This window comes from Phaenicophaeus curvirostris, chromosome 17, assembly GCF_032191515.1.
Source record: "Phaenicophaeus curvirostris isolate KB17595 chromosome 17, BPBGC_Pcur_1.0, whole genome shotgun sequence".
NCBI classification, from domain to species: domain Eukaryota; kingdom Metazoa; phylum Chordata; class Aves; order Cuculiformes; family Cuculidae; genus Phaenicophaeus; species Phaenicophaeus curvirostris.
This window is the reverse complement of record NC_091408.1, coordinates 3,278,974-3,306,364: the sequence shown is the minus strand read 5'-3', so window position 1 is coordinate 3,306,364 and position 27,391 is coordinate 3,278,974. Positions and strand designations below refer to the sequence as shown.

Sequence of the window (27,391 nt, the reverse complement as noted above, 5' to 3'; positions counted from 1 at the left end):
CCTTTAAACCCCTCCAGGGAAGGGGACTCAACCCCCTCCCTGGGCAGCCTCTGACAGGGACCAATGACCCTTTCCATGAAATTTTTTTTTTCTGATGTCCAGCCTGAACCTCCCCTGGTGGAGCTTGAGGCCATTCCCTCTTGCCCTGTCCTCTGTCACTTGGGAGAAGAGGCCAGCTCCCTCCTCTCCACAACCTCCTTTCAGGTAGTTGTAGAGAGCAATGAGGTCTCCCCTCAGCCTCCTCTTCTCCAGGCTAAACACCCCCAGCTCTCTCAGCTGCTCCTCGCAATCCTTGTTCTCCAGCCCCCTCCCCAGCTTCGTTGCTCTTCTCTGGACTCGCTCCAGAGCCTCAACATCTTTGTTGTGGTGAGGGGCCCAGAACTGAACACAGGATTCGAGGTGCCTTGTTAAACCTCATCCCATGGGTCTCAGCCCAGCGGTCCAGCCTGTTCAGATTTATTCGCGGGGTCCTGCTTACCCTTCTCCTGCTCCTTATAGGACCGTTAGCAGGACCGTCCCGGCCCCAGCTGGGATGCGGCAGCAACCCCGGAGTAGCTCGATCTGGGGGCGCTACGGGCACATCCATTCCCCCCGGCAACCCGTCATTAAGAGGCGCCCGCATCTCGAAGGCCCCGCGGGGGCTTTGATGGCGGCGTCGCGTTTTTAGGCGTGCCCGCTGCCGCCTGTAAACCGCGCTCTCTCGGTACCGGAGGCTCCAAAAATTTCGCGGTGGTCGCGGGGAGAAGGAGGGGTGATACTGCTGGCTTTTAGCGCTGGGCGCGGCGGGGGCGGTGTCGCCGTTTCGGGCCGCGCCGCCCGGCGGGGCTGCCCCGGTGCGGGTGCCGGCAATGCCCGGGTGCCGGGCGGCGGCGGCGGCGCTTCGGCGGCGGCTCCCGGGCTGAGCGGCGGCTCCGGGCCCGCCCGCGCCCCTTCCCGGCCCCGTGCGGGGTCCCGGCCTCCTCCCCCACCCACCCCGGCTCGCCCGGCCGGGGATGAGGCGGTGCGGCGGCGGCACAAAGGCTCCTCCGGGGCTGCCCGTTGCCTAGCGCGGCCCAGCGCCCCGGGCCCCCCGCGGGAGGATGTCGGAGGATCACGAGATGGATAAGATGATCAAGGTACGAAGGCGGCGGCTCTCGGCGTCCCCCCGGGCCCCGCTCGTGCCCTGCCCCGCGAGGGGAGCCGGGCGGCCCGGGTAAGACCCGGTGGGTCCCGGTCTCCTCTCCCCGTGCGGCCCTCGCCCCTTTTCTCTCTTCCCCCGCCGCCCCTCTCGCGGACCCGGCTGCCCTCGGATTCCTCGCCCTTAACGCTCCGGTGTGGGGCGCCAGGCAGCGGGCAGGGCGAGGGGAGCTGCGGGGTGGCGGCGCCCACCGGCTCCGGCCTTGAGAGCAACGGCGGGAGGTGGGGGCTCCCCGCCCGGCGGCCCCTCGGTCCCTGCCCGCAGAGGCAGCGCCGCCGCCTCGAGCCGTTTCCGAGCTGTGTTCGGATGCTGTCACGAAAACAAATCTGGTGTGTGGGATGTTTGTGTTTCAAGTGGCAGCAGAGGAGCTGAACAGACTCGGGATTTCCTTTTTTTTTTTTTTTATTTTCACAGCGAGAATCGGTGTGTGAGCTTAGCGCTTCCCGGTGAATCCTTCTGTGACCTGGCTGAGGGGATTTGCCGAGGAAGCTGGGGAAACCCTTTTGAGATGAAACGGCAATAAAATAATGTTTTAAAGATACTAGCTCCTTGTCTTGTGCAGAGCACTCACTCTCGCCCATTCTGGATGCCTCCGTAAATACTTATTTTTAATAAGATGAATTCATGCCGTAAGGATGTAGGTGGAAAAACCCTGCGTATTGGTATTTGCCACCTTCCCTTAGCTCTGCTGTCTGCCACAGATTTGGGATCGGTCTTTACAAAGCTCATTGGGGGCGAAAGTCAGTGCCAGAGAAGTAGCAGCATGGTCCTGTGTTGTTGAAATCTGCCTTGATTTAAATATGCGGGTCTTGTTTTTTGGTACCGAAAAAGCCAAAAGCAGAAGGAAATCTAAGCGCTACGTTCAGACGCACGTTGTAAATAAACTACAAAATCGAGTATCGGAATTGTACGCTGTCTCTTCCTGCTTCGTTATCAGTCTTGGCACAGCGCAGGGTTAGCAGCTGCCTGGAAGGCTTTCAGAAAAGGTGATTTCTTAAGTATTTCTGTGATATTTCATGTGAAGGTAAAAATCTCTTGGGGTTAAAGACAAAATAAAAGCCGCAGCAGTTGTGTATGTGTAGGAATAGGCCTGTGTCTGCCTCCTGCCCCTCTCTGTTTGGAGGGGTTCGGATCCAAAACAGGTTCTGGCTAAATCTTTCGGGCTATAGGCATTATCTGAATCCAAGATATTTCAGTGCTTTCAAATCTTATGCTGATTTCTCTGCTTCTCAAGAACTTGGTTATTGTTCCAGTTTGACTGGGTTTCACCTGCATCTGCAGGTTTAAGGGCTGTGATTCAAGATAGCAATCGCTGTTTAAGGCCAACCAGCCAAAGCTGTGGGAGGTGGAGTTACGCCGGTGGCTGGCAGTTCACTTGCAGCTGTGGTGTCTGTCCAAGCAGCAGTCAGTGTACTTTTAATTGGCTGTAGTGAGTAGGCATTGTTCTTAAAGTTCCTCGTGTCAGACCTTTTCCCATCGGTGTTTAGTGGAAGCTGAGAAGCGCCCAAGCTTTCCCATGCCTGACCCTGCCTGAATGCAGCTCGCTGGGGATCAAGCAAAGAGAAATCTCCGAGTCCTGTCTTTCCGGGCTGTTAGCAGCCCAGACTGCTGACTCTGCATGGGAGGATGCTCCAGCCATTGTTTTAGGTACCCTGAGCTTGCAGAGAGGGAATTCTGCTGTTGAAGAGTCCTCAACTCTTAATGTTTGCCTGAAACTTTTGTAGTTGAATACATTTCAAATTAGTTTATTCCCTTTGCCCACTGAAAATTGATGTCAGGAGCGATGAGAAGTTTAAAGTTCCCTTCAGAGCAGGAGTGAAAAGGTTGGCTGTAAGAACTTGCACCACTGCAGATTCTTTTTGGAAGCGCTCTCTCCGGCGCTGCTCTGCCTTCTCTGTTCCCAGCCGCAGCGCATTAGTTCCAGCTGACCCGTCAGCCAGTCTACGAGTTCAGTGCTGGGCAGCAGGGCTGCTGCGAGGCACTTTATTGCTCCAGATGTGGAGCAAAATCCAGGATCCCATACCTGCTGCTGCTGCATCCACAATGCATTAACCTAAATGAAGAGGCGAGGCATTTAGGCGTCCCTGTTAAAATAGATTCTGATACTTTCAGGAGGCAGTTTTCTGTCTGTGCATCTGAAATGTTTCCCACTGTTTGAATGCTGTGAATTCATGTTGATTTGCAGCTACATAGTCTCAGGGCTAGATTTGGAGCTCCTGTTTCTGAACTAGGACATGTAAGCACTTCTGTACATTGATGGACATCAAAGTTTTCAAGTACCATATTTCATGCTATCAGGGAACAATGAGTAATGTTTCTTGATCACTAGATTATTAAACTTTTACTTCTAAGTTGTAAAGCTGCTTTTGAATGAAGATTCGAATCCAAATAAAATGGAGAAAACAGAAATGTTGGGTTTTTAACTTAAAACAATGGTAAACTCCCACAATACGAAAGAGGAAATTAATTTTTATTAAAAATGGACTTATTTATCCTTCAGGCCTTGAGAACTATCAGATCTTACTTCATTTAATTCATAGTTCACAGACTTTCCGATTCTTAATCAGCTTCTCTGTTCCGCTCATTCTTCTGCAGTCGAGCTGATGACCTCTGTGTCACCACACAAGGGAGCAGGGATTGTTTAGTCAAGACTGGGCTTGTATGTGGAGGCAGTTTCTCCTTTTAGACTAACCTGTGCCGTGTAAAGCGTTAGGTGAGGTTTGGGGCAAGCCGGCCCTTCTTTGGTTTTGGAACAGGAGCGGCAGACTTCAAAGCTCTGTAAAGCATAATGAAGGATTGTTATCACCTAATCACGATGTTGCTTTGGAATACTTCAGGGTTTGCTTCTCAGTTCTAGTGGTTTGACTTCACAACTTAAATGCTTAGCATGATCTTGAAGGCATATGCTGAGGCGATGCTGCCCTGTTCAGAAGAACTCTTTCTGCTCATTAATGCTCATCTCAAGTGGTGTTTTCATTCCACCAATGATGCCTTCAATTCTCTGTATCTGAATATCGGGGAAAGTAAAGTAGTTTTTCCCTAATACTCTTCTCATAATGAAATGTATGGTAGTTAAACTGATAGTGTTTGTGCTTCTACTTGAAAACAACAAGCTGTGTATGATCCACTCTGTGCTTCTTCCCCTTTCTTTTCAAACCCTTCCTAAAATCTCCAGTTAGAAGTTAACTTTTTCCTTTACGCTTTTCACACCAGCCGTTTACGATACCCACTCCAGACTGTGCTAAAAGACTGTTTTTCCTTTCCTATCAGTCTTTTTCACTCTCTAATTCCTTCAAATCTTGCCTTAAATACCCGCTTTCCTTTCTTGCTTTGCTTTCCATCTGTGTGTGTGCAGGTCTGGCTCCTGCACGACGGTTGCAGCCGAGGCCAGGGCACCCAGCTTAGGGAATTCCATTTTCACACCTTGACTGAGAGCACGAGTGTTCTCAGTTTTCTCATCGTTTGTAGCATGAGTGCTTCCTGAAATGCTGCGTGTTGTGAACTGAAGCTGACAGAAGGGGCAAGTCTGATCTGAAAAATGTGGCTTTGTGAGCAGTAGATTGCTCTATTTGTTTTTGGTGCTTCTTGGAAGCATTTTACCTGCTTGCTTGAGCATCCCTGGTGCTGGATTTTGTTACCGCCTCCTTCCCTGCAAATGGAGACATGGGTTTTTGAAAGGTAATCCCGAACATAGGTAGCAGTGTGTGTGAAAGAACAAAGACACCGTGTTGCTGTGGCTTGTGTTTGCACACAGCCCTGCTCCGCCGTTCCATCACCATCTGTGGAACAGCACATGGCAGCCGTTATATTCATCAAAATACTCCACACTGGAGCTACGTTTGCATCCCTTGTGACATGTTTAAGCATGAGAGCGCCCAGGCTGTGTCATAACAAGACCAAACCCTGTTTATATGGATTTGGACAAAAGGATTATAATCATGAGCCTGGTTCATTACCAGACAAGCTAAAACTAGTCATGCAAGGTTTAATTTAGAGTATAATGATTCCAAAGGTTTGAAAACCCCAAGAAAGCTGCAAAATAATTTTCCACTGTACCCGTATGACCAAAAAGTACTTAATAACACTGTAACCAGGCCTTTGTGTTCAGCTGCAATTGATCATTTAAAGGTAGAAGGCTGTATTTAAGGGTCCAGGGAAGGAAATTGTCCTTGCTACACTTTCTGTATTAGAGGTGCAAGATCCCATTTACTGTTCTCAGTAATCCTGTTTCAAAGTGCCAGGGTGAGCAGTCTCAGCTGCACAGAAATAAGTTTAAACCAAGATATATTATTATGTGAGCACTTCTATTTATGTTTGGTTTTCCTGCGTGAAGCTTAACTCCAAAGCAGACTCTTTCCTTGCTCAGGTATCTTGCAGATCTTGCTGAGCTGTTTTTTTTGGAGGGGATGTAGTAATTTATTTATATATTTATTTATTTTTTTACTCTTTCCCATCCCCCCGCTCCTTCTTGAATAGGAAACCTCCATTTTAGAGGAGTACAACATTAACTGGACTCAGAAGCTGGGAGCTGGGATCAGTGGTCCTGTTAGGTAAGACAACACACCTACAGAATTGTAATCTCAACCTGTTTCATTAGCTGTGGAGAAGTGAGTATGTGTTTTAATTGTGATGTGATATCTGGAAGACTCTTCATTAACAAATAGATGTCTTTACTCCACGTGGGTCGTAGCTGATGTGCAAGCAAGGCGTTGTCTTTTATGGGGTATGTTTGAAGTAAAACCTCTCCTTGCCTCTCTGCCTTATCCCATCTCACTGCCGTGTTCCCGAAACAAAGCAAGAGCACACAGTTCTGCTCAAACACCTTTGTCCTTCTGGCACCACGTTCAGTGTGGCGCAAAGCTCACTGCTCCCAGCTGTGGTATCGTCGCTTGGGGCATCAGCACTCTCTGCCCATTAGCTATTTTTACCAGTTATTTTTTCCCCATCATCATGTGAGGTCAGAGCAGAGGGTGCCACGAACTCTGCAGCTCACACCAGGCTCGCCCATTAGGGATTTCTAACCCCTGCTGGAACCGGACTCTTTCTGTAAAGCAAAACATGTTCCCTTTTCAACAAGAACTCTCCCTTTTGGGAGCAGGAATTTGTGCACAAGCCCTGGAAAACAAATGGCTGCGCCTCTCTGTTTCTGGGCGCTTGACAGGGTGATTGTCTCTCACTGCCATTTATCTTCCTGTCCCAGCAGTTGGTTTCTCCTCATTCATTCTCTGTTGCTGTGTCGCCTCTGATCTTTATTAAAATATCCCTTTGTTTTTTATTCTTTTAGCTGCCTATGAGTACGTGGGCCCTCCCCTCTGACGCAGTTCAATTGTTTATGTTAAATGGGGGAAAGAGAGAAAAAACGTTTGCGGCACAGTTGGCGGCCTTGCTAAAACAAGGATTTCCATTCATAAACACTTTATTCATTACAGCCTGCACCCTCTGTTGGCAATATTCAGGCTGCCACTGTGTTGTTTGGGTTTTTTTGTCAAAAATTTCTCTTCAGGCTGAATGTCCAGAGCTCATTCTGCTTGTCTGCCATTGCCCATTGCTCTGAGGTCCTATCTCTGCATTGCTGAAAATCTGTGTTTTAGGTGTTTCTACGTAACATATTATGTTGTGGAAGGTGGAAATCTGAGGCTTTCAAGCTGGGACATAGTGACAGGTGCCCTGTATATTCCAGATCACAGGCATGCCTGTGAATTCCCATGTGGAGAGCAAACTAAATAACTACAGATCAATTGCTTGAAGTGTCTCTTTAACATTCTTGCTGACTGAATAATTTTATTGCTGTAATACCAGAGTCTGCGTGAAAAAATCCTCTCAAGAACGCTTTGCACTGAAAATTCTTCTTGATCGTCCAAAAGCTAGAAATGAGGTATAGTTCCTGTTTATACTGTCTGCCTTCTGACACGCCACAAAGTCTTGCCTGTTTGGTCAATGGTTGCAATGGTTTTAAAGAAAAAAAACGTGTTCTGCAGATCTTGCTGTGCAAGATTCCTTGGGTTTGATCCTCTGGCCTGGCTGTGCTCGGCTCCTAGAGGATGAGGTGTAGGTGAAACAGGCTAACTCCAAGTTTGCTGTAGGTGGTAGCTGTGTGTGTGATTTATGGAGCTGCATTTTAAAGCTGGTGTTCATAGAATGGTTTGGGTTAGAAGGGACCTTAAAGCTCATCCAGTTCCATGAAAAGGGACACCTCCCACTGGATCAGGCTGCTCGAGGCCTCATCCAGCCTGGCTTTGAACACCCTACATCCCATGTAATGTTACACAGGTAGTTTAGAACTGATCTTGTTTCCATCCATCTCACTCTTGGATGTCACTGCTCTAAGAACTAAACAGTATGGGTTTACCTGTGCCCGAGAAACTAAAGCTCACCAACACAGTTTGTGGCTTCCTGTGGCTACGAAGAACGTGCGGAGGTACCAGACTGTCAGGCTGTTGAAAATGATGGGCAATCATTCCAACTGTCACGAAAGAGAAAGAAGCATTCGTTGTCTTCAGGATTCAGGGAACTTCCATTTCTTGTTACTGAGCCAATTCTCATTTAAAGTTCCCAGGGAAAAATAATTTGTTAACACAGAGCATCAAGCTGTGGTGGGATTTAGCAGTCCAGGTAGCTTTAAACTGGGGAATAGTCCTTAGGTGCCCATTTCAGAAAGTTGGAACAGGAGATGAGGTTTCACATGGTGCGAGTGCTAGATCATCGGGCTATAAAAGAAGCTGGATTATGGAATTTCAGGTTTTATTCATTAATTTTCAGTTTCAATCATATCTGTGTTGCTACTTTATAGCCAATTGTAGCTTTAAATTTATTTAAACCCAGATTGGGCTTTTTCTGGGGCTCTGCTAGACTTGATGCCATGGTCTGTAACACACATGTGATCTTTTTGTCCTGCTCAGTGCAAGCAGTGAAATGGCTGTTGGCCTCGTAAAAAGGCTTGTAGGCACTTTCTATTTTTAGAATTATTTAATTGCGTTTGAGTGGTGCTGAGCACAGCTGGCAACCCGTGGGCTTGTACTTGCTGTAGTGTTGGGGTCAGAGGGAGGAGCAAAACCGGTCAAGAACATGTCACCGTGTACAATAATGTTTCTTCCCTTCTCTTCAAGGTACGTCTGCACATGATGTGTGCAACGCATTCAAATATTGTTCAAATTATTGAAGTTTATGCTAACAGTGTGCAGTTCCCACATGAATCCAGCCCAAGGTAAGATTGCATAGGGTGATTTCATTCCCACAGCTTGCTTTCCATGTTTAGGCTAAGGTATACCGGAGCCTGCTTTTTGTTTTATCACAGCATGACCAAAATTAATATTTCTAGGGTGTTCCAGATCCCTGTCAATGCCCAGACTTTTGCACATTTAAATGAATTTGCGTACTTTGCTGCTGGTTTTGAATACATCTTCTTTGCTTAGGTTTTTCATTGTCTCAGTCTGCGATACCTGCATTATCTGAGAGAGTATATGAGCTTCTAGCTTCTGTCCTGCTTTGGTATCGCTTTGGTAGCTCAAATTGAACTGTAACTTTTGAGCTTCCTGGTTTCAAAGCACTGTTAAAGCAGGACTGGAGCTCTAACTTTTGTACCTACCAAGACTCCTAAGTGAGATCCTTTTACATGAGAGTGGTTCCTGTGAGCATTGGGGAGCGCCGAGTGCCAGTCTTCCCTTTTAAAAAAAAAAAAAAAGGAAGAGACAGTTGTGTCTAAAAATACTAGGTTCTGCCCTGTAACTCTCAGTACATTGTCCTTCTTAAAACGAACACAGCAAAACATGGAGCAGACTGATTATTTTTCATACATTAATATTTTCTGGGATAAAAATGTCATCTTCTAATTGGATATTAGTTAAGAAAAAACTTCAGAGCTGGGAGAACTAAAGAGCTGAGACCTGTCCTCGTCTCTGATGTATCTGATTTTGCTGTGTGGCGAGAACTAGAAGTTAGTTTCTTGAGGATCCAGCGGTCCTTATCTCCACACTTCCCATTTGTTGTCCTTCATAATTATGGGAATAAAAATGTAAATTGAAGTAATGAGGTACAGTGAAGTATCCAGACTCAAAAGCGTTAAAGACAGTTCCTCATCCTTCTGCTTCTAAGTTTCCATGAAGCTCTTTAGCACCCAGGCAGGTCGCACGTCTGCAGGGATGGGTGCAGACAGGCGTATGTGTGCTCCAAGCCAGCTGCAGCCTGGAAGCTGTTCAGCGTGTTTAATACAAGACTCTACCTGCTGTGTTATTGTTTGAGGGCAGAGTTACACATTGATGTATCTGAATGGCTTCCAGGTCCAAGCTGGCTCACTGGTGGAAAGCCTGGGTGGAGTTGGCATGTGTCTGTCTGAATGCATCCGTGTTAGACGTGTCCATGGCATTTGTTCCAGCTGGATGTGGGAGCACAGCGTGAAGAGCAAAGTGTAGATCCCTGGCTGACAATCAGCGCCTCAGACTGTGCTGGGAGGCAAGAAAATCCTGCAGCTTATGTGCTTAAAGGCAAAATTACAGAACCAAAATAGCTAGAACTGTAGAAGAAGCGAGCGTATATCTCTCTTGGCCTGCGTCAGTAGATATGAAGTATGCATTATTAGCTTAGCAATTCTGTTACTTTTTGATTATTTTTAATATAACAAAATGAAATGCTTTTGAACAGGGCTCGGCTCCTAATTGTAATGGAGATGATGGAAGGGGGAGAGCTATTTCACAGAATCAGCCAGCACCGGCACTTTACTGAGAAGCAAGCAAGCCAAGTAACAAAGCAGGCAAGTTAACACCCATGTATAAGCAAATCCATGAATGATAATGGCTAAAGTCTTTAACAATTTCTTGGGGTGAGGGGGTGGGAAAAAAGGAAGCTAAAATCATCCTCGGTTCTGATCCGATGATCATTGCCTGCTTTGTTATAATCTGACAATGCCAAAGTTTTAATAGAAGCAAAGAATTTGAAGGTGTGGGCTAGTTCTTCTGGGCTGGGACCCTGGTGTCTCTGCTGGTTCTCCTAACTTCATCTACGGAACACTTCACCAGAGACCTCTTTCCTTGCACAGTCTTCCTGCTGTATCCCTCACTGTTGTTCTAAAAGCGTTACCTCCAACAGTCCACAGGCTCACACTGGACCACGCGTGGCTCCTGAGCTCCAGTTTGAGAATCGCTCTTGGCCATGACACAGACCTGGTGTTTCATCTCTTGGGTGGGGTAGCAGACAATAATGTACGTGTGTCCTGGGCCAGAGGTTTTCAAGCTGGGTTCTGTATTTGGTTTTATGGAAGTATTGCCAATCATGGAAGATAACAAGAGGAATGTACACTGTAGTGCATGTTTTGTGCTGTTTGTTCTGATATCATTTTTCCCTCTCCACTTCTCTACACACCTCCTCTTGAATGTTGTGTTTTATAGCCTTCACAGTGTTTATTATTAGAGGTTTTGGTGTCCGTCAGGGTCTTTGTTGCTTAGCAGTGCATGTGCTGTGACTAGATTCTATCCTGCTGGAGCAGGCAGGATGACAAAGCAGAAGAGCTTCCATGAGATGCAGTACAGGGATCCCCACTGTTGGTTCCTCTCCGTTCTGGGGTGAACTTGTTCCCCTTCACTCTCAAGCTGTTGTATGACTTGTGGTGCCCAGTCAGAAAGGTTGGATTAATGGAGGGATGTTGCAGGAAAGATGGATTGGCTGTATCTTGTGGTAGCCTTTCTAGGAGCTGCAAGCAGAGGACCAGCAGGTTCCAGTTAAGGAGCCTCAAGGCAGAAGGATCGTGCCGTCAAAATGACTAATTTCTTCTGCATGGGAGCTGGCACCACAGTGTGCGGCTGAGGGCCAGAGCTGCCTTTTTTTTGCTTCTTACGGTGGTTATATTTGCAATCCAAACAAGATTTATGAGCTGTAGGTTAGAGATGGTTCTGGAGATATAAGCAGTAAGTGTTCCCACACCAGTGGTGACTGCAGTGAGTAAAGGAAAAGACATGAGACAAGATATTACAGCATTTGTTGTAAGTTGACATGACTGAATATATCCATATCCCTATCACTTGCTTCCCTTGAAGCAGGAGGATAGTGTTTGGTTCTGAGGCAAATCATTTAGTTAGCTGTCTTGAGCTTTAACTCATTTCTAATCTTGTTTCTAATGCAATGGTGATTGTGCTGTTAACTTTTTTATTTTGCTTCATCCAGCAAAGAAATTAGGTGGAAGTACAGAATTGTTCTTGGCAGTTTTTTTTCTTATCCTTTGGGCTGTTTGGTGTTGACAATGCAAGGCAGTCTGCAGGATTAACCTGTAAGGAAAATAAGAAGTATCATAAGAAGTCAGCCAAAAGAAGTATCTCCAAAGAAGGATTGCCTTGCTTTTTGTTGCAGTAATGCTGTTTTAGTTTTTATGCTTTGATTTTGTTTAAATGAATTGCATTTTCATATGTACCGTCTGAGTTTTCATGACTGTGTTACAGGTTTCTAAATCACAGCAGTATAAAAAGCTGTCTTTGAAAGAATCAAGCAATGTATTTCTGTGTAAGAGCACAATAAATAGATAAATTGCAGGTGGTACCATCAAGAATTAAATAATCAAACTTCCTCAGTGTTGGTTCTTAAGTCAGTTACACAAGAAATAAAGTATTCATTGATATATTGAAGGAAGAACTCTGTGTGGACTGCTAAACAGAATGTAATTGCCAGAGAGCATGCCAGTAGGTTTAGTGACCATGTAAGCCTAACACAGCACATAAAAGGACACTGTCATGATCTGTATTACTTCTAGGGGGGCAGCAATACCCCAAGTCAATCAAACTAAAATGGTTCAGAAGCCCAGTACTACTTAGCTTTTATTTTCTGTCTGCTTTGAGTAAGTTTCATTTCCTGATTGTCACTTTACTGCAGGATTACTCAGTATTTCCAAACTTGTACTTGAGTGGAGTGAAAATGTTTTGGGTCTAAGATGTGTTGGTAATTCTTTTTAAAGCGAATAGAACAGTCCAGGCTAAAGGAGGAATTCTGTAATTGTAGTTGATTTATTGTGCCCTTTTTCAGATAGCTTTGGCTTTGCAGCATTGCCACTCATTAAACATTGCACATAGAGACCTCAAGCCTGAGAATCTCCTCTTCAAGGATAACTCTCTGGTAAGATGAAGACGTGATATTCTTTGTTTACTGCTAAATTTGGTAAAATAGCTCAATGGTGATTTGCAGAATAGTTGTGAAATGACATTGTTGCAATGTTTCGGTGACAAAGATGAATGACTTTCTTTGGCTTTGTGCTTTTCCGTACTCTGATCTGCCCAGAGTACAGGCTGTCTTTGCTGCTGCAGTTAAATATGGGTCAGGGACTCCACTTTAGCATAGAATCCTGCTTTACTGGGAAGATCCCCTCTGCTACATTTCCTCCCTGGGTGTCATCAAGGTGTTCTAACATCCATTATAGCTTCTTTGTATTCAAGCACTTAGCTGTTTTTTTCTTCTGCTGCTTATAACCACCCTGCACATGCAGTGCCCCTCCCGTAACGTGCTGAGGGAACTGCTTCTGACCCAGAGCACCCAGGAAAACAAAAATGATTGTTCCAAAGGTCACTGTATGACCTTTTAGCTGCTTTGTGGAATGGTAGGGGTAGAAATACAAGAAGAGTGCATGTGGCAAAGGTAAAATGAGTGCAAGGCGATAAGGATGTATTAGAAAAGCTGATACAATGAGATTTTGTAATGAAACCTCTCCTCCTTGTTTTAGGATGCACCTGTTAAATTGTGTGACTTTGGATTTGCCAAAGTAGACCAAGGTGACTTGATGACACCACAATTCACTCCATATTACGTAGCACCTCAGGTAATAAATGATTACTGTTCTATGCTAAAGGGGAATAATGGTCTTTGTTGCCTGTGCCTCTGTAACCGCATTATTTTAAAAGTCTTTGCTGTCCTTTGAAGGACTTCTGGGCAGAGGAATTTTGAGTAGTTGTATAGCAGCTGCCTTTCACAATGGAGCGCCGTGGTCATGTATTGATCACAGCTGGAGACCCTGAGGCAGACTTCCCAGGCTGTGTTCCTTGCACTGTTTTACTCCCGATGCCTCCTGACTCTCCCAGGCCGGATTCCCACTGGCTTTTGACTGTATTAAAGCAATTGTTTTGGAAAAGTCCCTGCTTCGCAATCCTTCGTCCAGTTCAGGCTCATACAAGATTACATTAAAAAGTACAATGCTGAAACAAGCAGGTTCTGTAAAGACTCAAAGCAAGGGCACTGCCAGAGGGTCACCTGGTCACCTTGGCTTGGCCCCCTCATCAGTGTGCAGTAAGGCATAATCTATAATTACAGACAGGCTGGGTTTTGTAGTCCTGCTCTTTTGGGCTTTGCTTTGGAATCCTGAAGAAAATTAAACAAAAATTGGAGACAGATATTTAATTGTGGTACTGGGCATGTCGGCAGCCTTCAATAACTAGGAGGAGCAATTGCAGACATTGCACCATGTATCATAGAATCATAGAATAACCAGGTTGGAAGAGACCCACCGGATCATCGAGTCCAACCATGTAGTCACAGTCCAGTGCCCTGACGATGTCTCCTCAGCTGGAGCCTGCTGGTGAAGAGCTGTGTGCACTACAGGCTGGGTTTTAAAATGGTTGAACTACCAAACCCATAAAAAGCTTTTCTTGAGCATGTTTAAACAGAGAATTATTTTTTTCTTAGGAATCCGGAAGCACAGATTTGATCAGTGAGGGACAAAGTTGGCTTGATTTATTCATGTGAGAAGCAAAAAGGGGCATCTTTAGAGCTGAAGGTACCTTCCAAACTCATTTCGTGTTCTAGTTCCAAAGTATGGAGGTGTTGCAGGTTTTGAACAAGAGAGATGTGAGCAATTGCTTTAATTCAGGCAGAACTGGAATTTTCATCCAAAGCAGCAAAATATTTTAGCTGCAATTTCCCACATTGAAAATTCCCTTCTTTCTCAGGAGGAACAGTTTGAGTTTGGCGGAGTCTTCAGTAGCTGGAATAAGTCCATCTAATGGAAAAGCATCAGGTGTCTTTGGCATAGGCTTTGGTGTTTGTGGGGCCTGTAAGCAAGATGTATTTTGCATATATTTCTTTTCCCCCTCTCATGGTGACAGGTATTGGAGGCACAAAGACGGCATCAGAAAGAAAAATCTGGTATTATCCCCACCTCTCCAACACCTTACACTTACAATAAGGTAAGCTGTGAAACAATCCACAAGTCAATATTTTTCAAGCACAGTGGCTTCCCTCCTCCTCTACCCCCTGATTTATCTGTAGACACAGTGAGGCAGTAAAAATATTGCCCTGAAATTACACACTTACAGCCAGAAGCAATAACGTCATTCTGATCTCTGTGTCGTGCATACATCTACCAACTAGCCAAATATCTCACACTGAGTAAAAAGCACAATCTACAGGAAGAAGGAGGGAAACATCAAGTTGCTTGCTGTTTTGTGAACGTGTGTATTTTCAGCTGTAAGGAAGTAGTATCTTTGGAGCTATATGTCTCAAAAATGTGGTTCCTTCAGCCTTTCTAAAAGGTGTGACAGAGTGACTGGATATACAGTGGTATTTCTCCCCTTAAATGTATGCACCTCAGACCAGGCTTCGTTCAGTTGAACCAGGAAATTAGGAGATGATAATCCAGGCAGGCAGCTTTTAGAAGTGACACACTAAAAGGTGCTGCTGGCTCTGCATTCTTTCCAATTGAGTGAATAATGAAATGCACACTTGGTCCAAGCCTAATTGTGAAAAATATATAAACGTTGCTAAAGGAGATATTGGAGAGAGTAGAGTGATTCTACTGGTGTGTGACCATATAGGAAGCTTTCACCTCCACAAGAGGTGAATTCAAAAGAATCCTCTTTCCTGCTGTCAGCTGGAGTTTCTGGATGTGCAGAGCACTTCTTGGATCATCGTGTTCAGGCAGCTGTGCTGGAACCTTGTCTGTATCACGGATTTGCAGGATGACCAGTCGTGTGTTGTGCTGTCTGTAGCAGTGTGCCATGAGTAGTAACTGCTGCCAGGGCCTTGTCAAGTGTCCTGAAAGGCTGTACTCCTTTTTGACCATTCCAAAACGTTTCCCTCCACATCAGCATCCCTGTCTCCTGCCGGCTTAGCAGTGTTTGAGCCACGGAGTGTCTTTCTTTGAGTGTCAGTTTTAATAAAATTTAGCTGGTTTCTGATTGCAGTGCTAAGTATCTACACTGATTCCAGCTTCAAGGGTGGTGGTTTAATCCACCGCATGTTAGATAGGATAGTTTGATAAATGATGTTATGTTTTGGTAGCCCTCAACAGAGAGCTGAAGCAAAGATAGGGGCTTTGAATTAGTCCTTTGAATGGGTTCCTAGTCACGAATCTGTCTTCTTCAGGGTCATGCTTCTCTTTTCTCTTGTCCTAGAGAAACAGCTTGATGATTGAAGCCAGACACTTCTTATAAAAGAAGTTCTTGGGTGCCAGTAGTATTTTCAGTACAGAATTTCTTCCTCCTTCTCTCATGTGAACCCCAGTCACAGGGAAGGTTATTACAAATTTTGAAAATATCCTTGTATGGAATGGAAGAACCCTGAAAACAGATCGACTGGGTTTAACTCGCATACTGACAATGTTCAGCTGCCTTGATCCTGCGGGGTTTGCAGTGTGATACAGCAATTTTGTTCTCGTGTTTCCTTTAAAGAACTTTGGTTACTCTGAGCTGCTTTCAGTCATGGTGGCACTAACTGGAAAGGGTGCTGAAAGAAGCAGCCTCATCCTTCCCTTGCCAAGTGTGAGTCACTGCAAAAGCAGCATCTGGCGTATGCCTAGTTCCCCAAAATAGCTTGTGATAAACTCCCAGGTACACTGTCCTTCCACAGCAGTTCAGAACCTGACTGGAAATGCCTGTGATCCACCTCCATGATCAGCAGCTCTATCCCAAAGATTTTAATTTGGAGGAAAAAGCACATCTTTGATTCTCCTAGTATTTTTATTTAGCTACGTGTGTATGAGATCAACTGTCATGGCTGGAGGCTCTTGAGAAACAGAATCTGGGAACCATATCCACAGAGAATTAGGACACCTCTTTCCTACTTACGTGCCTAAAGTTCCATTGATTTCATTAGAAATTATCTCTCCTCACTTGAAAAATGATGAGAATTTAGGTATCTAAAGAGAAATCTAGACTTCTGGAACCGTCTGAGATTGGCCTAAAGCACCTTGCTGAAAAAGCATACGTGTCAGGTAAATCCTCAGAGTTTCTTTTGCTAGCAGCATCCTCATCTTCTGTAGAAGCCAAAAGCCAAGGGTGTGATTTAATGGTCATTATGAGCTGATCTAAGTGTGTTCCCGCCAGTGCTGATCCAGTCCAGAAACAGTTACCTGGGCCAGGAAGCATCTCCTTGCTCACTTGACCTGTGCAGCTTCGTGAATGCTGGTACTGTCCAGAGTAGGTGGTGGAATATACAGCCCGGGGCAGACAGAGTCGTGCCGAGGTTGCTTCAGTTGGCATCTGTTCAGGCTTCTGTCTCTGTAAACTGATTGCAGAACATCTCCAGTTCCTCAAACCTGCCCTTGTGTGTCTTTCTGCAGTCACCTGAACCTGGCTGGAGTTCAGGCTTCTGCTTACACTTGGCTGTATGTTCTTGTCCATCCTTGTGCTGGCATAAATCTTTGGGAGTCCCAAGGAGGACTGGTAGGGTTGAACACCAAGCTCGTGAAAAGAAAAAATTAGCCATGCAAGTACTTGTGTTGGCAGAAAACAAATGTTGGGAATGGATGGCCAGGGTCAGAGCAAGTCCTGCCAGCCCTACTCTTCACCATGCTGAGTGATAACGGAGTGCATCCCGAAGGACATGATCCATCAGAAGCTTGAACTGGAATCTAGGCTGCTAGGGTTCTCTTTGACTCTTCCCGAGTAGCATGCGTGTTGCGTGAACGCACAGTGATCTAGATGGGGAGTAGTTGTGGCTTTCAGCTTCTTTTCTGAGTGTTTTTTGGGTGGATGAACTTGTGTTACTGCTGATGTGACACAGAACTGCAAGGGCAGGGGAGGGAGCTCTGGGCTGGGGTGGGAGCGCAGCATAAGCAGCCGTGAAGTACTGCTCCTGGCTTTCTGAAGCTTCGTCATCTCTGTGGCTGTCAGGATGTGTGTTTTTCATTACAGACATCTCTGACGTGTTTGGTGTTTCTTTGTTTAGTCTCACATTCTAAAATATAACTGTATTCTGTTTTATCTTCTGATTTTGAGAGACCAGGATTGCAGTATCCTGAGAGATGTAACCAATGCTCGGCTCGCTCACGCCTCTGCCCCGCTGGCTGTTTCCATGCAAGTGACCATTGCATAGCACAGAACTACAGGAGCGCTTTCCGTAAACAACCTGCTTTGGGTTGCTGGAAGTAGTTTAGCTTGGCAGCATGGAGTTATCTTGTGCTTATATATTTGCCATGTTTATCTGTGAAGGTCCTCAGATGGATCTTTAAGAGGAGACTGAGCTGCGTTTCTGTTTTCTTAGCGAATCACGTAGAACTTTTAACATAGCTACACCACTGCTTGCTGTGAATTGTGCCCCAAAGTGATCGTTTCCTTGCTTTCAGAGCTGTGACTTGTGGTCCCTGGGTGTCATTATTTACGTGATGCTGTGTGGATACCCTCCGTTTTACTCCAAACACCATAGTCGGACAATTCCAAAGGACATGCGGAAAAAGATCATGACAGGAAGTTTTGAATTTCCAGAGGAAGAGTGGAGCCAGATCTCAGAAATGGCGAAAGACATTGTGCGAAAGTGAGTCAGTGAGGACAATGTTGTATTGCTCTTTGCTTACATTAAGAAACTGGAAAATCACTTAAAAGTGCATTATCACCAAAGGCCTTTTTTTTTCCCAAAGGTGGGGGGAATTCTCTACAGCCCATACAGATGAAAAATTTTCTATTTTTCTTTCCCTCTTTCATTTTTCTCCCCCGCTGTTGTGTTCAGTTTTTGATGTTTCCTGTCTCTGAAGTTGCTAGAGTGCACCGTGCGATAAGTCTGTAAGGGGAACAGGTGTTCTACCTTGCCTCAGAGCAATATAAACAACTGGCTGCCACATCTGCAAGTGCTCTCTAGGCATTTATCTCCTATGATAATGTGTAAACCCCTGTTAAAATCGGGGGGCATTTAGGGTGGCATAATAGGATCTGAAAGATCCATCCCTTAAACCCCCATGCACATAATGCACAGTCTAAAAGGAGTTGAGAGAGGGGCATGGAAAGGGAAATTAAGATCTATCACAAGGTGTCAGCCTGTGAGATAAGGTTTTGCATTTGTATCTTATTCTAAATGCTAATGAAAACTGGTTTTCATGCAATGCACATCACAATTGCAAATGTAGCAAAGATCCCATGTGATCTCATGCTCCTGTCGGAAAGCAAGAATGTGGCACTGATTAGGTCTCGACCTCGATTTTTAAAATGAGAGGGACTTACTGCCTTTGCTTGTATCGCCAGAAGAACAGAAAGGATAACAGCAGTATAAATAGAAAAAAAAGTCGGTTGGTTAAATATTTCTAAACTGTCCCTGTCTCCTCTGGTACAGTGTAAAATCTCCTAACATTGTTTGGATAGGGTACTGGGACCTGTTTATAACAGTGCAGGAGAGCCCACAACCTTTCACCAGATAAACCACAGGTTATGTTGCAGTGAAACTTTGTTTATACCAAGGTCAACTCTTTATTCTCACTCAGAAGCTCCGCAGTCAAAAGGTTTCATTGTCTTTTAAAATGGCCATGAAACTCAGCTCACAGAGTGTTGTTCTTTGGATTCAGTTCACTTAATTCTCTCACTAATGTTATCAGGTCTGCCTTTCCTGCTTGTCTTTTCCAGCCAGTGAGTCTGAACCTTTGTTTATGGTGCAGGAATACAATTAGACTTTATATAATTCTGCACAAGTTTCCATTTGATTTATGTAGACTGCTGTTCACACGAAGTCTTGCTTCTGGAGGTCATACTTTGCATTCGAGTAGCTGCTGCCTTTCAAGCATGTCGAGCTGATTTCTGACCTCAAGTTTTATGAGCTGGAGTGCTTGATTATAGGTTCAGACTTTAAAAACCTGTGGAAAAAGAATGCATGTCTTGGGTCTTGTATCAAATGACCTGTTTGGCAGCATGGCCTTGCAAGTGAAATTTATGAGCCAGCCTGTGGTCCTGCTGAAAGTTCGTGAAAGTTATTTCCACTTTCTTGGTACATTAAACAATTCTGCTTTGCAGCCAGGAAGCTAATTTAGAGTATTGTCTAAGAAAGTGTGATAAACTCATCGAGTCATTCTGTTTCTAATTTAGGCTCTTGGAATAACTTATCAGCACTCTAGGTGAAATTACACATTTGTGATTATCGTGAGAACAAGAGTTTATCTGCCAAAGTTCTTTCCATGGTTTCATTCCAGTAAAATTTAATTCCATGGAGTTTTCAGTTATCTCAGTAAAATTCCTTCTTATTTTGGGGTGTTGAAGTTGGCCAAAGAGTGAGCCCGTTGCTTGAGGCTTTTGCGAGGAGAGAAGAGCTAAGATATTGCATGGTGAAAGCAGTTAATTCAGCAAACAGGTTTCTGACTTTGAAACTTTGCCTTATTTCACCAGAGTCCTTGGTATGAGCGTAGAGAATGATATGGATGAGCTCTAGATGAGCATTTCCAGAGAATGTGGGTCTGGATCATTTCCAGTTCATCTGGAAGATAATTTCCCATCTGGGAGGGTGTGGATGTAGAGTTCAGCAGAACACAAGTTTTACTACAATGGCCTTCAGCACCTTTCTTTGCACTGAGTTGCTGAATAGAACTGAACGAGCTGTGGTAGCAATAAAATATCACTGCAGCAAGGGTCAGTGAAGCCAACAGAAAGTCAGTGCTTTTGGGTCAACTTAGTGGTTTTGCTGTTAGGAGATTTTTTTTTTAGACCCCTCTAATGCTTAGAGATGGCCGAGTGCTCTGATCGCAGCCAGAGCATCGCATTATAAATCAACAAAGCCCTCTTTATGGACCGATTGCTTCCTTTTGCAGGCTGCTGAAGGTCAAACCTGAGGAGCGACTGACCATTGAAGGTGTGCTGGACCATCCTTGGCTCAACTCCACGGAGGCACTCGATAACATCCTACCGTCTGCCCAGCTGATGATGGACAAGGTCAAAACAGCTTAATTTTTTCAAGAATATTGCATAGGGAAGCTGGAAAGCTCTTGGATGGTTTGAGGGTTCTCTTCCACATGGTGTCATGCATATGAAGAATTCCTTTTCTGCCTTAATGAGAGCCTGAGAGCTTTATGAGAAAATGGGCATGGTTCCATTTGAAATTTGGGCTAGGAGAAGGTGTTCCAAGTGGCAGTAAAGAGCACTTGTGTGCTTACAAGTAGAGAACAGAGAATGGCAGTAAACATGCTTGAGGACTCTTCTGTAGGTCATTTCTTTTTTTCCAGTGTTTTATATATGACCACAGCTCTCACCTCATTAATGAGAAGCAAACGAACAGCTCTTCTTGCTTCCTTTAAACTCTGCTTAAAGAAGTGTTCTTAAGCTTGTGAGCTCGCGAAGCAGAGATGAGCCTTTGTCCTGTTCGGCCTCTGTGAGGTCAGGATGTATTGTCCCACAGTTAGTGACTGTGGTTCCAATCATGTCTTGCATAATGCAAACCTGATTTTCTGTTATGCATTGCTGCAATAAATAGGATTTTGATCACCTTTTGTTTTTGTCAATGGCCACCTTTATCTATATGCTGTTCTTTAATTCACAAAGAAGCTAATTAAAACATCAAGTGCAACTCTTTTCATTCCAGGCAATGGTTGCGGGAATACAGCAGGCTCATGCAGAACAGCTTGCGAACATGAGAATCCAAGACCTCAAAGTCAGTCTCAAACCCCTTCACTCCGTCAACAACCCAATCTTGCGCAAAAGGAAATTATTGGGGTAACTCTCTAAAGCTATTTTGAAACATCAGCATGTAGGCAGCCGTGACACAAGGAGAATGACTTTAAGCATGTTACAGGCTCATTGAATTGTAACCATGCTCCTGAATTTCTGGTTTGGTTGACGCTTTTCATGCTGAATTGGAGTCAAGTAGTACTTGCACGAGACGGTGTGTCTTCCAAAATATGCCAGTGGGGGCAGGAAAGAGATTGAATAGTGTTGTTATATGGGTGGTGGAACAGATCCCTTATGAGAAGATGGGTAACATGTTGAGTAAGGTAAGGCAAACTGGGAGGAAGAATTCCACGATTTTTTCTGATCCTGACATTTATTTACTGAAAAAGTCAGGTAATCTCTCTCTCTGTTGAGTTACCCATCCGAAAAGTAGGATAATGCATTTTAGGATTACTCTTACTTGAAGTAACATAAAGAAATGTTTGTTTTTCTTCATGTTTAAAGTGGTCTCATAATGCAGGACACTGTTATAATTAATGCCAGATCTAGCTTCCAGTCCCAGCTTTCTAGAGAGTGAAAGAGAGCGTTATACTGGTGCAGTTATGCAACAAGTAACAGACTTGAGTTGCATTCAAATTGTAACTGTTCCCTCCTTGTTCTTTTGCAGCACTAAGCCAAAGGATGGTGTTTATATCCATGACCCTGAGAATGGAAGTAACGATTCCAACGTGGCTCTGGAAAAGCTCAGAGATGTGATTGCTCAGTGCATTCTACCACAGGCTGGTAAAGGTTGCCACTTTTAAGACAGTTATATTCCTAAACACACAAGATGCTGACTTTTTGCTGTGCCTCAGGATCAGTCTGTGTCAGTAGTGAGGAAGGATAAACAAAACTCCTCTTGTCCTCATCAGGCTCAAGAGGAAAGCGTTGTTTGTGGGCTGTAATTTTAGTGCATGCCTAATATTAGTGTCAACAGCGACAGGTAGAGCCGTTAAAATAACTTTCACACAGGAGTGTCCGCTTTCAAAGCGATATCCTGGTTTGCATGAGGCAAGGAATAACTGCACAGCCTGTTTACTGAAGTTCTGAATGTTGCTGCGAGGCAGAATGACAAACCTTCTGTTTATCTTTGCTTTCCTAAATAGGAGAGAATGAAGATGAGAAGCTGAATGAGGTGATGCAGGAGGCGTGGAAGTACAACCGAGAGTGTAAGTTGCTGCGAGACACTCTTCAGAGCTTCAGCTGGAACGGTGAGGAACTTTTTTTTTCCCTCTTCCATGGAGAATGGTGCTAATGCAGAGTGAAAGAGGGGAATCGGTGGCTTTCTTATATAGAAACAGACCCAAATTTATTGACACTGTTTTGGCCCATCCGCCAGCACGGGTGGCAGATGTTCTAGAATGAGATTAAAAGTTCTGATTTTGAGGTTCAAGGCAGAGTTTTCAAAAGCACCAGGTCATGTAGGAACATAACAGCACAGATGATTATCGCTTTAGAAACTGCTTTACGCTATTTTGAGCTGGTTTCCTTCCAGCTGTTTATTTCCCTCTTTCTGCTGGAGGCTGCTGCCCTCCTCTGTGTCTGCACAACATCCCTCTGCTGAGTTTAGGAAAGAGAGTTAAAGCAGGCCAGCTGCCATGAGGCTGTTCAGGTGGCTCCTTGACAGTACAGAGTGGCAGAAGAGGCAGATGTTGATTAATATAAGGTGACTGGGGGCATCAGCTTGGTCACACCTCTTCGCTCATTCTGGTTTTTACTTGTTCGGTTTTAATCTAGGTTTTTAAGTGCTCAGGTTGTTGTTCAATAGAACTAGAAATCATAACTCATTTTGGTTCCATTGCAGCTGTCCTGATTTTCTCTGTGAAGCCTTGTCTTGGGTTCAGTCAGTGTGTAACTCCAGCTACTATTGCTTTCCTCCCTGTCCTCAGTACCAGATGACTCCCTATTCTTTTCTTTTCTTTTCAGGCAGAGGATTCACAGATAAAGTGGATCGACTAAAACTGGCAGAAATAGTAAAGCAAGTTATTGAAGAGCAGACAAACTCCCATGACTCTCAATAGCTGGAGCTTCTTAATCTTATTTTTTTTACCATTTAAGATTTATTCTTTAACTGTAAAAAGTATTTTTATGTAAATTAATAAATCATAATTATTTCATTAAATTTCCATACTGCTTGAAAATGCTGTATAGTTGTAGATACAAAAAAATCATTGGTACTGTAATATTTTTTTAAAACTCAGTTCCTTGAGGTATATATGATCATGTACTGTTAACCATGAGTCCTCCAGATGGGGCAAATTATATTGTTAAAGACCATTCTTTTCCTTAATAACCAGTTGCAGAAGCTGCCTTCCATCTGCTATACATACAGCCGGCTGCAATGACTGTATATGTGAACAAGACAGCCACAGTTTCACAACGCCCTGCTCAGTAAGTACTTGAAGCAAGTGCTGTGAAACAAACTTCGTAGCTACCCTTTGCACCTAAATTCTGTCTTTACGTAGAGGCAACTAAATAGCCTTCTCTTTTTCACTAGATGACCCGAGAGCCAAGCTTGGCCTTGCCAAGGGCACCTGAGTCCATGTTCTTGCTCTACTTTTCAGTTCTGATCAGTAGGCGCCTTCTTTTTTCCTTCTTCCCCATCTTCTTCAGACATTTTTTTTATTGCTGAATTGGCCATTCAGCATAAGAATCCTCTTTTTATCATATTGTTCCACAACAGAATAGAAGAATGTCCCCGTTACTTCTGTATAAGTTGTGTTTCTTTCAACGGTGGGATCTTCTACGGGCAAAAATAAGTGTGGGGTTGGCTTGCTTCATCCCCAGACCAGAGGCTGTGTGTGTTCCAGCCGTGTATTCCATTCTTTCATTTCTAGAAGATCCAACACTCGATTTCAAACTTGTCCTCTTGTTTGAAAGAGATCATCCTGGCAAGGGTCATAGTGCTGCTGTGTGAATCTACCGGTGATCCTTCTCTTGTGTCGCCCTCTGGAGTCCAGGCTCCTCATCTCTTTGATGCCTTTGAGCTCCTCCTGGGGAGCAACAGATGTGGGGCTGCTCCTTGACACACGTCCTTATGCTGCCTGGACCACGAGGCTGCCCAGGGCAGATTCTTACACTAGTCTGGAACATTGGCTCCAAAAGCTGCTTTTTTTAATTTTACTTAAACAAACAAATGAAAAGAATCTGTACATATTTCTAGTTTTCTACCTTCTGATGCTTTTCTTTCTTTTGAGACTGGTCGAAGGCTTTTTATAGAGATATTTTGGTACTAAACCTGTGCAGACATTGAATGAGTCTGGTCTGCAGACTGAAGTGCCAATTCAGGGCTATTAGTAATGACTCTTGAACATTATTGTTATATTTCATAGCTCATTAATTTTGGGTTTACATTTACAAACCTGAGCCATGAATCTCACAATTTACAGCAGTCCAGCCTTGTTCTTTTTTGTCTTTTTTCTATACCAGAACTTTCTCGCAACCTTTAGCTTGGATGGCAAACCAGTGTCTGACTCTTTCTATACAATTTTGTAAACAGCGACTTAGTATTTCTACATGAAGGAGATACTTAATTTCCCATTCTTTGTCAGCACCTCAGCTTTCTTTTAATCCTGTTGACAGTTTTCCAATACCTGATTTGTTGCAGAGCAAGAACCAGAGTCCCTAATTAACCATCGTTTTCTCTGATGGAAACAGGGAGTTCTTGTGTAAGCCAGAATTGTAACTATACAGAGTATTTGTGTATTGATGAAAACTGCAGAGATTTACCAGGAGACAAGAGTATTTGTGATTTCTTGTTAGTATCAAGTCTGCAGGCCCTGTTATCTGCATTTCTGTCCTTGCCCTGAGTTCTAGGGCATAACATCCACAACTTGAAATACGTGGGACTTTTTTTCTGGGAAATCTCATTGTTTCGGAACTTTTAACTGTGTTAAATAGAGAAACAAACAAGGAAATCACCTTTGTTTGAATGGGAGTGCAGAAAATTCCCCACAGAAGCACTTTGCAACTCTGCCCGATGAGAAGGAAAGCGCTCAGGCACTTCCTTGGGAGCCAGAACTGCTCAGCAGAAAAATGGATCAGGTTGTAGCTACTGTCCTGGTCAACACAGAATGCATTCAGCAGAGATGCTCCACAGCCTGATAAAACCCAAGTACCTTGTGAGTAACGCTGTCGGGTTCTGTATTGTTAGGGATGGCAGCAGTGAGGCTGGTCTGGGCTTGTATAAGGTCTGCAGGAGGAGGCTTCAGCCCGTTTCTGCGGTACCAGTGCGTGTGTGGTTTAGTGGGAAACACCCTGGGGTGTGAGAGCAGCTGCTGCTCGCTGGCAGCTCAGAAATAAGTAGAGAAGATGGGCTCTGACTGTGCATTAGAGGGTCCTTCGTGGTCCCTTAACTTACACAGCAGAACAATTCCAGGCTGCCGCTGATAGCGAGGTGGGTGCCTCTGTGACCAACCACGGGGGGTTGTGTCTGGAGGGAAGTCACATTTCTAAGGGCTTTTGTGATAAGGAACAGCTTTCTATGGATTTGCTATAGATTTTATTGTCCGATAGCTAAGAATGGCCTGATCTAAAACAGAGGTGTGGAGGGACAGATTCAGAAAACAATTTGAAGATTCAAGGTCAAATGTATTTTTTTCTATGAGAAAGCTGATTTTTTTTTTTTTTACTCTTTAAAAAAAGTTATACTTTAGATTTCAAAATTAAATACACTTAAATGGATTCATTTTCATATTTTATAGTAGGATTTTACTTTTTCCTTCCTGTGGTTTTTATTTTTCGGTTGACATGAACGTGAGATACCTTGTCTTGATGATGTAAGGTTTTACTTGGTGATCGATCTACTGATCCTTTGTAGCAGACTGTGAATATTGTAAATACCTTGAGATGGAAAGGTTGTGTGGGATCAAAGATTGATGTTCTTTGTACAAACACTAAAGGATATGGGAAAGCTCTGTGGGATTTTTTTTAGAATTTTATTTAAGAGAATAATCTCTGAAATCATTTGACCTTTTCAAAATGTTATGTATATCTGACTTCTCCTGTGACTTGATTATTTTAAGCTATTATATATATTAAAAAGTTAGAAGAACTTGACTAGATGGAAGAGTTTTTGATTGGAAATGACAATGTGTCCAAGTTTTGCTGTCATTACTTCAGGTTTTTCTTTTGGAAATCCAAGTCTCTCCTCACATGCCACGTTTAACTTCTCTGTATTCAAATGTTTTCATTTCTCATTTTCAGTGTTACCTGTAACATGTTTGTTTATTTTGGATCAGTATTATATTGTAAATATTACACATTGGTGTATATAAATGATTTTCCTAAACTATAAAGTTACTGACTGCTTTTCTTCAGTTCCCAAGTCCTGGGAGGACAGAAGGGAAGGAGGACGGCTTCTCCGGTCACTGCTTCTTCCCACCAGCCCCAACCCTGTCCTGCCACGCTTTGTCCTCTCTCCTTACACAGGGCAGGAGTGCTTTGAGGTGAACGAGCTGAGAGCACAGGCTGGATAAAACCTTAGAAAATTGCCCACTCTGCCAGGCACCATAACCTGGAATCATCTTCTTTAAACACTGTTTTCCATTAGGTGGCAGCAGTGCCTGCCCAGTGCTCCCAGTATATATATATATATATATGTGTGTGTGTATGCACACAGCCCTAGAACTGTGAAGGGGAGCAAGAGGACACTTTCCAAGCATCCTGGGATTTAAGGCAGCCAAACCACCCTATGGAAGCGACACAGGACTCTGGCTTAGTCAAGGAAGGATGTGTGGGTAAGGAACGCCTCTCCCTTTCAGCAAGGAAACTCCTCTCAAACAGTTAAAAGGTTCACTGACATCTGCTCAGCTGGGCCAGGAGCCCTGCATGGGCCTCTGTCCAGAGACACTGCAGAGGCACTCGCTGCTGCAGCTGGGGGTCCCATTAGCCACCAAATCATGATTTCCCTGTAATCTATTGCTTTCCACTTAGGAACGCTTAATCCCCTTTTACACAAATTGCTGTGGCTGCAGCACTGGCTCCTCAGCGCTCAGCAAACAGGCTCAGCCCCCCGGCTGGGCTCTCAGCGATGAGCCAGGGTGGATTTGACATGCTGCTTGCTCCTGCTTGTGCTGGTGTCAGGGTCCCATGCCTCCCCATGGAATGTTCGTGTTTGAAGTGGGGCCGGAGAAACAGTTGCCCCTCGGATCGTTCCATTCCAGCCCCGAGAGCAGCTCTCCTCCCCTGGTTTAGCAGCCTGAGCCACTGGGAGGTATCCCTGCCCATGGAAGGGATGGGAACTGGGGGTTTTGGGGTCCCTTTCAACCCAAACCGTTCTGATTCTGCAATTGGCATGAAGAACAGAAGGGAAAAGTGCAAAAAGACAAGGCACAAAAGTGAGCGCTGATAGCTTTTCTGT

The 27,391-nt window shown here is 44.4% G+C and overlaps 1 protein-coding gene across 4 annotated transcripts; it reads left to right on the top strand.

The window, feature by feature from the left end:
• Window positions 1-781: 781 nt before the first annotated feature.
• MAPKAPK5 (MAPK activated protein kinase 5) lies at window positions 782-26,341 on the top strand. Of its 4 annotated transcripts, none has more exons than XM_069871321.1 (14): window positions 782-1,115; window positions 5,654-5,727; window positions 6,977-7,052; window positions 8,284-8,381; window positions 9,815-9,927; window positions 12,183-12,268; window positions 12,870-12,965; window positions 14,245-14,325; window positions 17,703-17,890; window positions 20,139-20,259; window positions 20,906-21,036; window positions 21,659-21,780; window positions 22,137-22,241; window positions 22,957-26,341. In XM_069871321.1, exons 1-14 carry the CDS (start codon window positions 1,080-1,082, stop codon window positions 23,049-23,051), a joined length of 1,422 nt encoding a protein of 473 aa, XP_069727422.1. In that variant the 5' UTR covers window positions 782-1,079; the 3' UTR covers window positions 23,052-26,341. The 4 variants fall into 4 exon arrangements, with proteins under 4 accessions (XP_069727422.1, XP_069727421.1, XP_069727423.1 ...); XM_069871320.1 differs by having other exon boundaries at window positions 784-1,115; window positions 9,815-9,923; window positions 12,179-12,268; window positions 22,957-26,340; XM_069871322.1 differs by having other exon boundaries at window positions 786-1,115; window positions 9,815-9,923; window positions 12,179-12,268; window positions 21,659-21,774; window positions 22,957-26,339.
• Window positions 26,342-27,391: the final 1,050 nt, after the last annotated feature.